Below are 18,221 nucleotides of genomic sequence, written 5' to 3'. Positions count from 1 at the left end.
ACATTTCTTCCAGTAAAAATAGTCTCTATCTCTTTTTCCAAAAGCCCATCTGAACTCTCAAGTTATTTTACGGAGTAACTTTTAAAGGTGGATGAGGTGGGGTGGAGGTAATGAGTTAATAGAGAAACAGGGAAGAAAAAGAGATTCTGTTTTCTACCAATCTTCTGCCAAATTTAAAATTTCTCTTTCAAATATAAAAATATTTTTCTTATATTAGAAATTTGATCAGGTTGTGTTTTTTGTTAGTAAAAAAATTATCATAAAGAACTTCTTTCAGCTTCCCCTTTGGCTATCTGTGTATATGTTGCTTCTTTTTGCTTTGTGAATAGGTATGCTCAACATTTCCAAACACGTCTTGAACAAAGTAACTTTTCTGGTCAACTTATTTTTCCAGTAAACATTTTTAATGCAAACAGAGAAAAGAGAAGATCAGTATTGATTGGAATTTATGATTGTGTAATAATGTTTCTTTCTTGATTCAGTAGTATACCTCCCAAACCTTACCCTCTGCTAATTAAGGTCAAATGTCCTGTTAGATGCAAGCATTGGGTGACATTTCAGGACAGAAGAGTCTATAAGAGAGCAGGTTTCAAAATATTTCATTCTTTCTCTTTTAGGATGGTGTGACATCAAAGACTGAGTAATAGTAGTGGTTTTCCCTGCTGGGAAGGAATATTTTTTCACTAACATTTTTGTAGAATTGCCAGCACATGATGATAATAAAAACCAAACAGATTTGGTTATTTCTATTGTTGCTTTTGAATTTTCTGCAGGCAATGCACCCCCTTATTGCTACAACTGTGGTGGGCATCTGGGCCCACCCTTGGCCTCCAACTTGGTGGTTGTTTTCTAAAATAGTTCAGTATTCTCACAGCATAATCCCTTCTCCTGTGGAAAGGAGAAAAGGCCAGGAATTTGAAGAAAGCAAATGAACTTAAAGTGCTTTCCTTTGGGCTCAAGACTTGATGCAAAGATTTATTCTATTCTACAGTGATAAAAGTATCATTAATACCAAGTCAAATAAATAAAACATAATCTGAAGGTCAACAAGAAGGGTTTTTTAGCAGTTGTGGCACATTCAAATGATGGAATTCAAATGTAATCATTAAAAATTATGTCTTGGAAACACAGTTAATAACACAAAAAGATTTTTATAATGTATTGTTGATGTTTTTCCTAAATGGTACAGAGAGTAGGTGAAGTTTGCTCCTGTTTAATGCAATGAAAATATGTGTTTCAATACAGTAGTCTGTTCAGAGTGGTTATCTCTGATAGAATGTAATGAATTTTTATTATTTCTTGTGATTTTCCTAAAATGAATCTATTACCTGTGTAATAAAAATTGAAGGAAAAGAAATGCCTTTGAAAGCAAAGTTTTATGCACATAACTCCTTAATAGAGTATTGAACATCTGTCCTTAACTTTGAATCAATAGGTAATTTTGCAAGTTAATCCTTGTACATCATGTCAGGGCCTCACATTAATGTAATCTTTTCTTAGCAAATCCAACTTTGGAGATTGAACTGTCCCGTCTGCTCCATGTCCTCTCATAGCTGCTGTCAACAGAACATTTTTAAAATGCCACTGAAGCTAGAACTTTTCTCCTGGGAAACTAAAATTCTCCCAGAGAAATTTATAATTTTTTTTCCTTCAACAATGAAACTATATAAATGTCTGTCTACATTTGCATATTTTTGTGATTACTTTTTATATATTTATTCAATATCAAAAAAATGCAGAGGTGGGTATTTGTGTGGATATTTTTCCAGGTTACAAACCCAGTTAAGACATAACCAACGGCTTAGTTTTCCAGTCTGAATGCATTCCACAGGAAAACCACATTTCTCTTAAAATTAGCAGCACTGTATGGAAACATGATTCTGCAGAGGAGATTTGTGAAGATTCAATGTCCCTACTGATTGTAAATCCCTGCGAAAAGTTGACATTCCAGGTATAATTGGTAATGTAATGCAACCAACAGTTTAAAACATTGCAATGCGTTTGAGAGGCTTAAAAGCTCAAGCCATCCTTTTCATCTCCTGCAATGCAGTTCTCTTCCCAAACCTATTAATTTGGTTGACCTTCTCTGAGTTACAAGTGAGGGATAGTTTTTCTCTTCTATTCGAAAAGTGCCTTGAGAGATTATTAACTACAGTAAAAGTTAAGTCTGGTACTAGCCACATTAACTAGATTCCCAAGAGATGACTAAGGAGCCCTTTATGACTGCTTACAATAGAATGAAATGTAATTAAATGTTTGAATTTGTTCTGTTAAAAAGAAAACTAACAATAAAAAAGGTCAAGATATAGGAAGATCCCAACAACCACGTTTAGAGAATTTGTGCTATTATTCTTATAATTGTCTCTTCACTTCTGCCTTTCTTTTAAGGTTATCAGCAGATGGGAAGCTAAAATTACTTTTGAAATGACAAAACAACTTGATAAATGCCATCAGTTACTTTCTCAAAACCACGTACTGAAATCTCTCCCTAGGAGATTTCAGTGTGCCTTTTCTTCCATCATATATCAATCTGCCTTCTCCATGGAATTCACCATTTTCCTCAGAAGAAAAACATGCATTATATTCCAAAATTGTAACCCATCTATGAATATCTTTGGTGAACTCATTAGTTTCTGCATCATATATGGGTGTAAATGACCCTCTCCTTTAAGAGGAAGACACATAGTTTATGTACACAGAGTGTATACACAGTGGCTATAACTTTAAAAGATTATGATGATATATGAAAGCATAGATTTTTAAATCATAAGCTATACAACTATGTATGGGAGGCAGAGATCCTTGTACGTCTTTATGTTTGGAGAATTTTATTTATTAAATGCAAAGCTTCCCATCCCCCACCTCCATGGTGATGTCTTATGAAAAACCTTATACCTTACGGGTTGGCCATTGTTCAATTGTCCCAGTTCCTTCACTGATAGGTATGTTTTCTTCTAGATGCATGCAGAACACAGCGGATGGCCCTTCTGACCATGTAGAGGATTACCTCTGTGACCCAGAAGAGATGCCTCTGGGCTCTAGAGAGTGCAAATTACCATGTCCTGAGGATTGTGTGATAACTGAATGGGGTCCGTGGACCCGATGCACTTTGGTGAGACAATTAACCATTTATTAATGTAGAGTTTGCTTAATTCCTTACCACTAAAGCTTTAAAAATATTATTAAGAAAATAATAGCTTGGTTACTAAATTAGTTACCAAAGTAAGGCATATTTTTGGCTACTTCATTCTTATGACTGTGCCATTTAAAATCAGCAATGTTTGGATTCACAGTGGAACAACTCAACCTCTTGCAAGCTTTATGCTCCTCCACCATTCTCCTAAACCCAGCACAAAATGCCTTTTTTTTTTTTGGCTGTGTTGGGTCTTCATTGCTGCTTGTGGACTTTCTCTAGTTGCAGCGAGCAGGGGCTACTCTTCGTTGTGGTGCGCGGGCTTCTCATCGCAGTGGCTTCTCGTTGCGGAGCATGGGCTCTAGGTGCACAGGCTTCAATAGTTGTGGCTCGTGGGATCTAGAGCGCAGGCTCAATAGTTGTGGCACACGGGCTTAGGTGCTCCGCGGCATGTGGGATATTCCCAGACCAGGGATTGAACCTGTGTCCCCTGCATTGGCAGGCAGATTCTTAACCACTGCATCACCAGGGAAGTCCCAAAATGCCTTTACATTTGCTTATGAATTCACAGCATGTTAAAAACTGCAGTGGTGATAATGATTCCCTCCAGGTAAAGGGAAAAAGAATGAAAATCTAGTAAAAGTACTTTAATGGTGTCAGGTTATTATCATCCCTTGCTTTTTGCCCAATCCATTTTAAATTGTAGGAATAATCCTTCACACAGTAGGGGTATGGCAGCAGGAGTATTGACACTAAAACGCAAAAGATCCTGGTAAGAAAGGGAGTAGAAAGAAGAAAGCTGTGCATCAATGAATCTCTCTCCACACACTGACTCTTGAGTCTCTTTGGGCCTGGAAAGCCAGCTGAGAGTTTCAAATCACACAAAGCTTCTAGATTTCAGCAGCCCGTAGGGCCTCTTCCATGGGACCCTGGGAGGAGAGTCCCTTGAAACAGAACTGGCTGATGATGTGGGAAATTTGGCTTACCCTTGTGCACCTTTGTAAAGCTGCACACTTCAGAATGGCATCAAATCATGGAAAAGATACATCTAATGTGGAATTAATTTGCTGAAATATAATATGGGACAGATACATGTTTTCAAGGAGAAATTAATTTTCTATTTCAGTGTTAACATTATTAAAGATACTGATTAGCAGCCAACTGATAGAGCAGGAGCAAAACAGGGCTGGCAGTTGACTTGGATACAGGTTAAATTGCAATTAAGAATCACCTGTTTCATGGGGCTTCCCTGGTGGCGCAGTGGTTGAGAGTCCGCCTGCCGATGCAGGGGACATGGGTTCGTGCCCCGGTCCGGGAAGATCCCACATGCCGCGGAGCGGCTGGGCCCGTGAGCCATGGCCGCTGGGCCTGCGCGTCCGGAGCCTGCGCTCCGCAACGGGAGAGGCCACAACAGTGAGAGGCCCGCGTACCGCAACAACAACAACAAGAAACAAAAACGAATCAGCTGTTTCACAAGCATACGCAAATGATTTTCTATTCTATTTAATTCCATAGCATCAGATTTGAAGTTTCTGTTTCTGATCTTAGTAACCAAATGTTTTCAAAACAAGACTGTACCAGTAGGAGAATGGCAACCACTCTTTTAAATTAGTGCTAAGTTGTGTTTGTGTGCATATATGTGTGCACATTAGGAAAATAAAGGTTGTATATAACTAGTTATTTTTCACCCTTAAAACCGTTTTTCAGGTCCTGTCAACTATATTGGATAAATAGATAGATTGTAATTTCTGTATTGGTGATCTACAATAATATGACCATATGTATGTGTTTGTGTATGGATGATGTGATGTATCTAGTCATATTTGACACACAGGCTCTTTTTCTCCCAGTTTTACTGAGAAATAATTGACAGACATCATTGTATGTTTAAGGCATATAGCATGATGGTTTGATTTACATATATTGTGAAATGATTACCACAATAGGTTCAGTAGCATCCATCTTCTCAAATAGGTATGATGAAAAGAAAAGAATAAAGGAAAAAAATTTTCTGCTTGTGATGAGAACTGTTAAGATTTAGTCTCTTAACAACTTTCCTGTATAACAGACAGCAGTGTTAGCTACGGTCATCATGTTGTACATTACATCCCTACTACTTATTATCTTATCATCAATCACTGGAAATTTGTACCTTTTGACCACTTTCCTCCAATTCTCCCTTCTCTCCTACCCCCACTTCTGGCAACTGTAAGTCTGATCTCTTTTTCTATGAGTTTTGTTTTTTCTTTTGTTTTTTAGATTCCACATATAAGTGAGATCATACAGTATTTGTTTTATCTCTGTCTGCCATTTCACTTAGCGTAATGCCTTCAGGGTCCATGCATGTTGTCACAAATTGTAGGAATCCTCATTTTTTATGGAATAAAAATATATACAGTGGAATAATATTCCACTGTATATTTCTACCACAACTTAGCCATTCATCCATTGATGGACACTTCGGTTTTTTCCATATCTTGGCTATTGTAAATAGTGCTGCAATAAACAAGGGGGTGCAGATATCTTTTCAGGTTAGACACATCTCTTAAGCATTGTCGACTGAAGAAACACACACAGCTTAAAAGTTGCGAGTTAAGCTTTATTCGGGGATCTTACTGAGGATTATAGCCTGGGAGACAACCTTATAGATAGCTCTGAGGAACTGCTCTGAAAAGGTAAAGGAGGAACCAGGATAAACAGTTTTTTGCTGGGAAACAACATACAGTCAGACATCAAAAGATTACTACTAATCACTAAAACAGACATCTCTAGTTAATGACTTTAGTGCTTTCCTGTGTATAGGAAGGCGCAAGAATCTGGGCTCATTGAAATTATTCCTTAGACATGTATCTTAACTATCTTGGGTCAGTATCCAAAGCACAGAATGCTACCTCGTTTTCTCCATCCTGTTTCCCTCAGGGCACATCACCCGCAGCAGCTGCAGTGGCTGGTGCCTTGATCATTGTAGAACTGAGACAGCAGGCAACATTCTTTGTGCACTGGAATGGCAGACAACATTCCCTGTCCCCAGTGTCTTACAGCTAGATGGAACATCAGAAACTCATCCAACACCTTGATTTTATAAATGAAGAAAACTGAGGTGTTATGAGATTGTTTAAGTTAGCCAGTGTCCCAAAGGTTCTAACTCTTGCTCCAGTGCTCTCCCTAATACATTAGCTCTTGTGTGGCTGAGTATTCACCTTTCTGAGGAGTTATATTATTCTTTGTCAGCCTTGCAATCAAAGCAGTTTCCGGCAAAGGTCAGCTGATCCCATCAGACAACCTGCTGATGAAGGAAGAGCCTGCCCTGATGCTGTTGAGAAGGAACCCTGTAACCTGAACAAAAACTGCTTCCACTATGATTATAATGTAACAGGTACGTGAATAATCATCACCTTATAGAGTTAAAGGCCAAATCCCACGTCTGTCAGCTCAGCAGCATTTCCGGAAGTATCGTTCAACTCCATCTGCAGGCCTTTTGGACATGCTGCTTACTCTCCCAGAAATAATTCCGTATTAAATGAAAGAAATATTTATCTGCCTTATTTTTAATAAACATCAAAATAGAGAATGAAATTATCATGCAAACATTAGCTCTTAAGGCAGACGGTGACATAGTCTAAGGGTTCCTATTTAAGCCACCCTCCCACTTTCAGAAGGTGCACCTAAAAGATATATCTTCCCATGGGTATCAGTTGATTGAAAGATGTCTTTCTTCTTCAGAATGTGTTTAATCACTGTGAATACTGGGACAACAATTCTTTCTGTGGGGGCAGTTCATAGGCATGATTAGTCTGCTGTAAAGACATCAGCAATCTTAAGCTTGCCAAGAAGTGCGTGAAGAGAATATAAACATTTCAGAGATATAAATATTATCAAAGGTATAGGTGAAAAAAGATAGATGAGTGTTTTTTAGAAAAAAAAGGCTTATTCTAAATTCCATTTCTTTCCCAAACCCTCATCTCATACCATCAAGGCAAATACTCTAGGAAAGAAGACTTTCAAGGTTTGTACGACTTAGGGCAACACTGAAGCTTATTTTGGAATTTTTCCCAAGTAATTTTCACACCAAAATAAACCCCAGAAACTGTACAGTGACACACAGCAGTCAGATGGGCTTTCTGCTTCTTTTGGTTTTTCTCTTCAGTATCCTCTCATGACACAATGAAATCACAGTTCTCTGGGGCATGCTATGTTACCCTGGAAAGAAAGATGAAAGAATTATTTTGCAAAAGACATATAATAAAGGGAGTTAAATAAATATGGCCAAAGTGATTTTGAAATAAATAAGCATACATTTTACAGTATTCTGCAGTAGAGACAGTAAGTGAAAGATAGTTTTACTTGGATATAACTACCTAAAGTACGAGGCATTAAAATTACGATTATTTTGCTTAAACAAAAATGTTGAAATTTAAATTTCTACTTTCGTTAGGAAAAAAGTTTTTAAATGACATTTGATCTGCAGGCCACAGCCATTTCTACAGTATCACCAAACAGCTAGCTAGCAAGATTGTCAGGGAGACATCTGCCTCAGGAAGAGTCCCTGTAGCGAAGTGCAACGCCAGCATTTCCATTTGACTCCAGATATGTTCAAAGCCGGGTCCCATACGCTCTGCGTGTGGGATGATTGATTGCGGGGCTTAGGAAGCAGTTGTGAATTAAATATGGGATTCAGGTCATCCGAGTTTCATTTGAAATCCGGTTCATACCTAGCCTTCTGTTCTGATATGCTCCCTTCCTTCCAGACTGGAGTACGTGCCAGCTGAGTGAGAAGGCAGTTTGTGGAAATGGCATGAAAACAAGGATGTTGGATTGTGTTCGAAGTGATGGCAAGTCGGTTAACCTGAAATATTGTGAAGAGGTGAGGGGATGCTGTGTTATGTCTTTGCGAGTAAATTCTTCCCTAATAATTTCAATTCATGCTGAGCCAAGTGACCTGACCGGCGCTTTATGCAGCTCGTTGCCAGCAGATGTTTTCGGCACTATTCAGAGGCTGCTAAACACTCTCTTGAAAAGAGACACTGTCCAACACTACTGATTTCTACACATAATTTCCTGTATTTTGTTCTGCTTGGAGCCCAAAGGTATGCTAATTAGCCTATTCTGAAAGAAATGCTTGGCGAACAATAAGTAATCAAGGTGAATAAAGGCAATAAATCTTAATCAGACTACTCATCATCTTTTGTAATTTCATATGAATTTTGTGTTGCCTGGGACACCTGCCAAGAGCCATCATTTATTCTCTCTGTTGCAAAACATTGATCGCATGTGGTTTGGTAGCAGATTTTGATATTAGGATCTAATACCCAGCTGTGAGAGTCTAAGACTCAGGTCTGGATAAGAGAGAGCTTGAAATTCAAACAAATAGAGTCTGCCATTAGTGTCTTTTGGGTACAGAGAATTGTAACTGTTAATTCTCCAATTTACAAAAGTAACGTTATCATTTCTAATATGACCTTAGGAAACGCGAGAAAACATAGTCTTTGTCCCTCGGTAGCTTTCATGAAGCTACACTTTGGGTTTTGATTATTTTGTCTGGTTTCCAGACCAAAAGGGCACTTACATTCCTGACAGATTTTGACTCCTCCTGCATCTGAGGCCACTGGGTTAAACGTGAACCAAGATAAGCAACAGCCTCCGTAGACCTGCAACACCCGGGAGGAACTTATAACCTCATTAGGGTTCAGTAGACATGGGACCATGACTTCTGTCTACACATCCTAGGGGTTATTATAAGCTCATGGTAAATTATTCAAACTCCTAAGGGAAAACTCAAGATGGAAATATTTTAATCCATTTGATATCTTTGATATTATCATGTGGACCTAATTTAACTATCTGTATCTCTGTCCATGGGAACAGAGCTCCCAAGTGTGCTGAAAACAAATTGTTGAGTTAATAAATTGCTCTGTCATCTTATAACATAACTTAGTCAATTACTGCTTAGATTTCATCAGAAATTTTATACCTGAATCAGTTTGGCTTTGAAACTAATAACATCGAAGTGATGTGACAATTATAAAAATAACATTATTAATGAACGTTATTATTATATACAGGCTGGAGAGCTTTCTGTGGTCTACCTCTAGTTGGTTAATATGTCTGTTTTTCTGCAAATGCACATTAAGTGTCCTCCTGGGTCAGAATGAGATAACTATTAATAGCTCTGAGAGCTTTTAGAAAGCTAAACCCAAATCATACAAGACCAGTTTTTAAATATCTCACGACTACAGGACAAAGATATAAATAGGGCCTTTTATTTTTTAAGTGAAATGTGGGTAAAAACCTGAGAAATAATTTCAAGTATCCAGGAGCCTAGATAAATTTCCTTTTATGTACAAATATTATAATGTTTGAATACTGTGATGACAGGGATTCAAATCATAACATTTTAGTAAACACTGTATTCAGGGAGAGCAGTGCTACTCTCTGCAGGAATTGGATTAAGCAACTCATATCCCATTTTATCCACCCTAAAAAGCAGTAGACTTAAATAATAGCCCTGAGAAAAGCTGGGTATCTTTTTTAACAGTAGATTGCCTACCTACTAATACACGTGCAAACCCTGAATTGAGTGCAATAGCAGTAGCTAACTCTTGCTGTTTCTCTAACAGCCCAGAAGAAAGATGGCATTACTGTCCAACAAAGAGGAAAATTAGGGTTAAATCCACCCAGCATTTATATAGCACTTTTGTCTTTGATGTTTTTCGGACATTAATTCGCCGGATACCTAGTAACTGGTTTCTCCTTTCCTATTCTTTATCCCTGAACATATGTTTAGATAAATGATAGATTAGATAGATGATAGGATAGATAGATAGATACATAGATAGATAGGTAGGTAGATAGATAGGTAGGTAGATAGATATAGAGAGAGAGAGAGGAGAAAAAGAAGCTACAACAAATTTAAGAGAAAAAGTAGTACAGAGTTGAAATGTCCTACTACTGGGTACCCAAAATATCTGTAAACAGACATCCTCTTTAACCCTCTAGTGAAATAAATAAGCCAGTAGTAGTTGAATTCTGTGATTCAAAACCTTTCTCCATCAAACTATTAGGTACCTTAAATTTAACACATCATTTTTATCATATCACCTTAAAACTTCTAATCTCCAGTGATTATAAGTGATTTAATTTAATTTTAAATTAAGTGATATGGTAAAAGTTTTCATACCAAATACTCAACTTTGTCAAGTATTACTGATGGAGAATATAATGAGAGTGTTTACAGAGGGATCTGGTACATAAATCATTGATCTGATCCTCTCTCAGTGCATAACTTAGAGCCAAGAGTTGTACTTGAACCACAACATAACATTTCAGAAAAATTTTCTTTTGCCATTTTCTGCTCTATAAATTAGACACTATAAACTTACTTTCATGTAGAAATAAAAAAGGTCTTGAAAATCCCCAAGGATGACTAATTTTAAAAATTGCACTTTCCTAACAAGCTCTTAATTTTTCTATTTCAATGCTACTTTGTACCTTTGACTTTTTAAATGTTTGAATATACAGTGGATGAGTTTGAAATCTCATCCTTTATTTTAAAGGTAGAATACTTAAATAAGTAATGCTACTTAATGCAGTAAAATGCACAACATTATTACCTGATGAGAGACTAATGCCAAAATAATAATTACACCACAGTTAGCTGCTGAGATCAGTTTTAGAAGAGAAAATCTTTTTAAAAAAATAATAAATGTATATAAAATATTCATAATAAAAATTCTAGTGACCCACGCCTCCTTTTGAGAGAGGTAGCTTACTTTAAAACTATTTTATATTATTTTAGTACATTATATTTTTGGTTTTGAGTGGCAGTTGGTCTTTAACCTCGCTCTTTTTTCAGTTTGACATGCACATGTAAAAATCATATCCCCAAAATACAATTATGTATCTGTATATTGATGATATTCTTGGTTTTTAGCTAATAGAAAATATTGGTGCTTCCACCTATTTATTCCTCCTTTAGGGAAATTCAACTAATTTGGAGATTAAATCTTCCTTTTTTCATTTTTTATATAAAAAATTCAACAATATATAAGTATATTGAGTAAATGGGCTCCTCTATTCATCCTGTTTCTTTTGCTCCCACTCTCCTGGATTGAACCACTTTATATTTTTAACAGTTTGGGTCTTTGTCCTGCGGACATCTTTTTATTTTATTATGCATCTTGCTTATTCTTCCTCTCCTCTCCTCTCCTCTCCTCTCCTCCCCGCTCCAATTTTGCCCTTCCTTCCTCCTTCCATCAACACTGCACTGTGGTCATGCCTTCCCGTCAGTACAAATAGATCTACCTCTATCCTTTCAGCTCGGCCTGGAGAAGAACTGGCAGATGAACACGTCCTGCATGGTGGAATGTCCTGTGAACTGTCAGCTTTCTGACTGGTCTCCTTGGTCAGAGTGTTCTCAAACATGTGGCCTCACAGGTTTGTTTGTGCTTTATTTGGCATTCGACTGATGGTCAAGGAATATGAAATAAAATGTCCCTCTTGCTTTAAGTCATATCAAATAATCTGCAGAAAGGTTGAATCAGGGTATCTTTCTTTCCAAAACATCTAAGCCTTACTTGCTCCTCTAATCTCGGAAGAAATGTCTTTGACGCCTTCTCCCAATAAGATATATGCTTGCACAACTGTAGTGTATCACTGAGGTTGCACCACTTTGTATCTCTTAAAGGAAAAATGATCCGAAGAAGAACAGTAACCCAGCCCTATCAGGGTGATGGAAGACCGTGCCCTGCCCTGATGGAACAGTCTAAGCCTTGCCCAGTGAAGCCCTGTTATCGGTGGCAATACAGCCAGTGGTCTGCATGCCAAGTGCAGGTAAACAATCTCAAGAAGTTGTATGGAAGTGTGTATTCTTTATCTGGAGAGACTTGGTTTCAGAAATATTTTCAGAGCTTACAGATAGCATGTTTCCTGTTAAAGATTTTAGGTACCTTGCCATTTCATAACTGTTTAATTAGTTTTGATAACAAGCACTCCCTGTCCTGTATTTTAAAACCATTTGGAGACTGATTCATTTTAATGAAAATTTATTTGCCTGTCTTTGGCTAGAAAACAAATAAATTGCTCATGCTATGCTTTATAGCTAGTGCCCTATAGGACTTCTTCCCTAGGGTTTCAGATGCTCCTTTAACTGCTCATAAATCAAAATCAGTGGTGCAGAGATGACTGTAAGTGATGAGCTAACTAATGAATTATTTTTGTTCCTAATTAGTTATTTCTTCCTCCATTTCAGGATGCCCAGTGTGGCGAAGGGACCAGAACAAGGAATATTTCTTGTGTAGTGAGTGATGGGTCAGCTGATGATTTCAGCAAGGTAGTGGATGAAGAATTCTGTACTGATATTGAACCCATTATAGATGGTAATAAAAAAGTGGTTCTTGAGGAAACCTGCACTCAGCCTTGCCCAGGTAACAACAGCAAAACAGAATTCGTACTTTGGCCATTCCTTACCAGGACCAGGGTGGAGAAGGGGTTGCATGTATAAGTCTAAGTTAAGAGATGTCAACAGTCTTCTCCTTCAGTAATATCTGTGCCAACAGCTAGACACTGTAGTGTGGATGAAGGGGGGCACTGCCTCCTTACTGCCAGGTGGGGGTGAAGTCCAGTTCTCCTACGTGGCCTCTGTTGACACTCACCCGCCTCGAGTTTTAACTTCTGCAAAGAATGGAAATTAAGGCCTTAGGCTCATGCTTGACAGGGAGAGTATGAAAATTCTACCCCTAGATATATTAGCTAAAATATATTAGCTAAAATATATTAGCTATTAGATATAATAGCTAAAATTCTACCGCTAGATAAATTACCATTCAAGAGTGAGAAAAAATAATATTACGGAAGAAAATTTTGAATGAAAGAAATTCTGATTTAGTGTTGGACACAGAGGTACAAGCAGGAAAATGTAGAAAGCAAACGTTCTATATCAAGTAGTTTAGAAATAAATAGCAGGAAGTGATAAGTTAATGATTAGGAATTGGGGCTTGATGCAGAGGACTTTAGGGTAGAGAGAAGGTCAAAATAACCTCAGTGTCAAGCATGACCCTATGGCCTTAAGAAAGATATGGGGGCAACAGTGTATTGGTGGGCTAGAAAAGAACAAGATTGGAAGTGAATTGGCTATCTTTTTTAATTTTCATTTTATATTGGAGTGTAGTGGATTGACAATATTGTGTTAGGTTCAGGTGTACAGCATAGTGATTCAGATGTGTGTGTGTATGGTCTTTTTCAGATTCTTTTCCCATATAGATTATTACAAAATATAAGTAGAGTTCCCTGTGCTATACAGTAGGTCTTTGTTGATTATCTGTTTTATATATGGTACTGTGTACGTTAATCCCAAACTCCTAATTTATCCCTCCCCCTCACCTTTTTCCTTTGATAACCATAAATTTGTTTTCGACGTCTGTGAGTCTGTTTTGTAAATAACTTCATTTGTATCATTTTTTTAGATTCCACATATAAGTGATATCGTATGATATTTGTGCTGCAATGAACATTGGGGTGCATGTATCTTTACGGATTATGGTTTTCTCTGGATAAATGGCCAGGAATGGTTTTGATGTGCATTTCTCTAATAATTAGCAATGTGGAGCATCTTTTCATGTGCTTCTTGGTCACCTTTATGTCTTCTTTGGAGAAATGTCTTATTTAAATCTTTTGCCCATTCTTTAATTCTGTTGTTCTTTTTTCGGGGGGGGGGGTGTTCGTTTGTTTGTTTGATATTGAGCTGCATGAGCTGTTTGTTTGTATATTTTGGAGATGAATTACCTTGTCAGTCGCATTGTTTGCAAATATTTTCTCCCATTCTGTGGGTTGTCTTTTCGTTTTGTTGATGGATTTCTTTGCTGTGCAAAAGCTTCTAAGTTTCATTAGGGCCCAATTGTTTATTTTTGTTTTTATTTCCATTACTCTAGGAGGTAGATCCAAAAAGATCTTGCTGCGATTTATGTCATAGAGTGTTCTGCCTATGTTTTCCTCTAAGCATTTTATAGTGTCTGGTCTTACATTTAATCCATTTTGAGCTTATTTTTGTGTATGGTATTTGAGAATGTTCTAATTTCATTCATTTCCACATAGCTGTCTGGTTCACCCAGCACCACTTATTGAAGAGACTGTCTTTTCTCCATTGTATATCCTTGACTCCTTTGTCATACATTAGTTGACCATAGGTGCGTGGGTTTATTTCTGGGCTTTCTATCCTATTCCATTGATCAATATTTTTGTTTTTGTGCCAGTGCCATACTGGCTTTTTTGCTCTTTATTTTTTTTTTTAATTTTTATTAGAGTATAGTTGATTTAAAATGTTTTGCTAGTTTCTGCTGTACAGCAAACTGAGTCAGTTAAACATATACATATATCCACTCTTTTTTAGATTCTATTCCCATATAGGTCAGGACAGAGTATTGAGTAGAGTTACTGTGCTACACAGTAGGTTCGTATTACTTATCTATTTTATATATAGTAGTGTGTATATGTCAATCCCAATGTCCCAGTTTATGCCCCCTACTTTCCCTCTGGGTAACCAACTGTAAGTTTGTTTTCTACATCTGTGACTCTATTTCTGTTTTGTAAATAGGTTCATTTGTACCATTTTTTTAGATTCCACATATAAGTGATATCATATATTCGTCTTTCTCTGACTTACTTCACTCAGTATGACGAATCTCTAGGTCTATGCATGTCGCTGCAAATCGCATTATTTTGTTCTTTTTATGTCTAGGTCTCTACAGACAGCATATATTCGGGTCTTGTTTTTATATCCCTTCAGTCCGTCTATGTCTTTTGGTCACAGCATTTAATCCAAACCACCTCAGACCTAGGGACACATACAGACTGAAAGTGAAGGGATGGAAAAAGATATTCCATGCAAATGGAAATCAAAAGAAAGCTGGAGTAGCAATACTCATATCAGACAAAATAGACTGTAAAATAAAGACTATTACAAGAGACAAAATAGGACACTACATAATGATCAAGGGATCGATCCAAGAAGAAGACAGAACAATTGTAAATAGTTATGCATCCAACATAGGAGCACCTCAATACATAAGGCAAATACTAACAAACAGCCATAAAAGGGGAAATCGACAATAACAAAATAATAGTGGAGGACTTTAACACCCCACTTACACCAATGGACAGACCATCCAGACAGAAAATTAATAAGGAAACACAAGCCTTAAATGACACATTAGACCAGATAGACTTAATTGATATTTATAGGATATTCCATCTGAAAGCAGCAGAATACACTTCCTTCTCAAGTGAACATGAAACATTCTCCAGGATAGACCACATCTTGGGTCACAAATCAAGCCTTGGCAAATTTTTAAGAAAATTGAAATTTTTCCGACCACACGCTATGAGATTAGAAATCAATTACAGTAAAAAAAAAAAAAACTGTAAAAAACACAAACATGTGGAGGCTAAACAGTATGTTACTAAATAACCAATGAATTATTGAAGAAATCAAAGAAGAAATCAAAAAATACCTAGAGACAAATGACAATAAAAACACAATGATCCAAAACCCATGGGACACAGCAAAAGCAGTTCTAAGAGGAAAGTTTATAGCAATACAGTCTTACCTCAGGAAACAAGAAAAATCTCAAATGAACAACCTAACCTTACACCTAAAGCAACTAGAGAAAGAAGAACAAACCCAAAGTTAGTAGAAGAAAAGAAATCATAAAGATCAGAGCAGAAATAAATGAAACAGAAACAAAGAAAACAATAGCAAAGATCAATAAAACTAAAAGCTGGTTCTTTGAGAAGATAAGCAAAATTGATAAACCGTTAGCCAGAGTCATCAAGAAAAAAAGGGAAGACTCAGATCAATTAGAAATGAAAAAAGTTAAATGGACACCACAGAAATATAAAGGATCATAAGAGACTACTACAAGCAACTCTATGTCAATAAAATGGACAACCTGGAAGAAATGGACAAATTCTTAGAAAGGTACAATCTCCCAAGACTGAACCAGGAAGAAATAGAAAATATGAACAGACCAATCACAAGCACTGAAATTGAAACTGTGATGAAAAAACTTCCAACAAACAAAAATCCAGGACCAGATGACTTCACAGTCCAATTCTATCAAACATTTAGAGAAGAGTTAAACCTACACTTCTGAAACTCTTCCAAAAAAAGTGCAGAGGAAGGAACACTCCCAAGCTCACTCTACAAGGCCACCATCAGCCTGTTACCAAAACGAGACAAAGATATTGCAAAAAAAAGAAAATTAAGAATTTTCTTAATTCTGTAATAAAATTAAGAAAATTAAATGTAAGACAGAATACTAAAAACTTAGAGGAAAACATAGGCAGAACACTCTAACATAAATCACAGCAAAATCTTTCCATCTATCTCCTAGAGTAATGGAAATAAAAACAAAAATAAACAAATGGAACCTAATTAAACTTAGAGGCTTTTGCACAGCAAAGGAAGCCATCAACAAAACAAAAAGACCACCACAGAATGGGAGAAAGTATTTGCAAACAATGTGACTGACAAGGGATTAATCTCCAAAATGTACACAGCTCGTGGAGCTCCAAATCAAAAAAACAAGCAAATGAATCAAAAAATGGGTGGAAGACCTAAATAGACATTCCTCCAAAGAAGACCTACAGATGGCCAGAAGGCACATGAAAAGATGCTCAACATTGTTAAGTATTAGAGAAATGCAAATAAAAACTACAGTGAGATGTCACCTCACACCAGTCAGAATGGCCATCATCAAAAAATCTACAAACAAAAATGCTGGAGAGGGTGTGGAGAAAAGGGAACCCTCCTACCCTCCTGTTGGTGGGATTGTAAATTGGTACAACCACTATGGAGAACAGTATGGAGGTTCCTTAAAAAACTAAGAATAGAGCTACCATATGACCCAGCAATCCCACTTCTGGGTATTCATCCAAAGAAAATGGAAACACTAAGTTAAAAAGATACATGCACCCTTATGTTCATTGTAACATTATTTATGATAGCCAAGATATAGAAGCAACCTAAGCGTCCATCAAGAGATGAATGGCTAAAGAAGTTGTTATATATCAGCCATAAAAAAGGATGTAATTTTGCCATTTGTAACAATATGAATGGACTTCTAGGATATTAAACTAATGAAATAAGTCAACCAGAGATAGACAAACACTGTATGTTTTCACTTATATTGGAGTCTAAAATATCAAACAAACAGATGAATATAACAATACAGAAACAGACTCACAGATATAGAAAACATAATAGTGGCTACCACTGGGGAGAGGGGTTGGGGCAGGGACTATTCAGAGGTACAGTGAAGTATAAAGTAAATAAGTAACAAGGATATAACGTACAGCCAGGGAATATAGCCAATATTTTATAATAACTTTATATGGGATCTAATCTATTAAAATATCAAATCATTATGTTGTACTCCTGAAACTAATATAATGTTAAACAAACAAACAATAGGCCCAAAGTGAAGTCACTTGTGCTAAGCCCACATCAGCAAATCAAGACAATACCTATCAGCAGTTTCAGCCCCTCCCAGGAATGTTAAACATGTGCCCCACAGGGTTAACAGAAAGAGATGACTAACTGAATTTTTTTTTTTAATTGAAGTATAGTTGATTTACAATATTGCATTAGTTTCAGGTGTACAATATAGTAATTTTTTTTTTGGCAGATTATATTCCATTATGGGTTATTACAAGATATTGGGTATAATTCCCTGTGCTATACACTAAATCCTTGCTGCTTATCTATCTTATGTATACTAGTTTGTATCTGTTAATCTCATACTACTAATTTGTCCCTCCCCCCACCCTCTCCCTTTTGGGGGTGTATATGTGTATATCAGATCTTCTTAAGCCAATTGTCTGTGATGAGCACTTGTGTTGCTTCCAGGTCTTGGCTATTGTAAAAAGTGCTGCTATGAACATTGGCGTGCATGTATCTTTTCAAATTAGTGTTTTCATTTTTTCTGGATTTATACCCAGGAATGGAATTTCTGGATCATATGGCAGTTCTATTTTTAGTTTTTTAAGGAACTGTTTTCCATAGTGGCTGTACCAATTTACATTCCCACCAACAGTG

At 36.8% G+C, this 18,221-nt stretch overlaps 1 protein-coding gene across 1 annotated transcript in view; it reads left to right on the top strand.

The window, feature by feature from the left end:
• THSD7A (thrombospondin type 1 domain containing 7A) overlaps positions 1-18,221 on the top strand; it is a 469,228-nt gene that overhangs the window by 427,409 nt on the left and 23,598 nt on the right. Inside the window, exons 17-22 of the mRNA XM_024127055.3 lie at positions 2,959-3,112; positions 6,365-6,509; positions 7,882-7,997; positions 11,449-11,566; positions 11,817-11,962; positions 12,381-12,555. Of these exons, the coding sequence (XP_023982823.1) occupies positions 2,959-3,112; positions 6,365-6,509; positions 7,882-7,997; positions 11,449-11,566; positions 11,817-11,962; positions 12,381-12,555 (854 nt within the window). The remainder of the gene's footprint in view (positions 1-2,958; positions 3,113-6,364; positions 6,510-7,881; positions 7,998-11,448; positions 11,567-11,816; positions 11,963-12,380; positions 12,556-18,221) is intronic.

Source organism: Physeter macrocephalus, chromosome 5, assembly GCF_002837175.3.
Source record: "Physeter macrocephalus isolate SW-GA chromosome 5, ASM283717v5, whole genome shotgun sequence".
NCBI classification, from domain to species: domain Eukaryota; kingdom Metazoa; phylum Chordata; class Mammalia; order Artiodactyla; family Physeteridae; genus Physeter; species Physeter macrocephalus.
The sequence above is the reverse complement of the archived record's forward strand: the minus strand, read 5'-3'. Positions and strand labels throughout refer to the sequence as shown.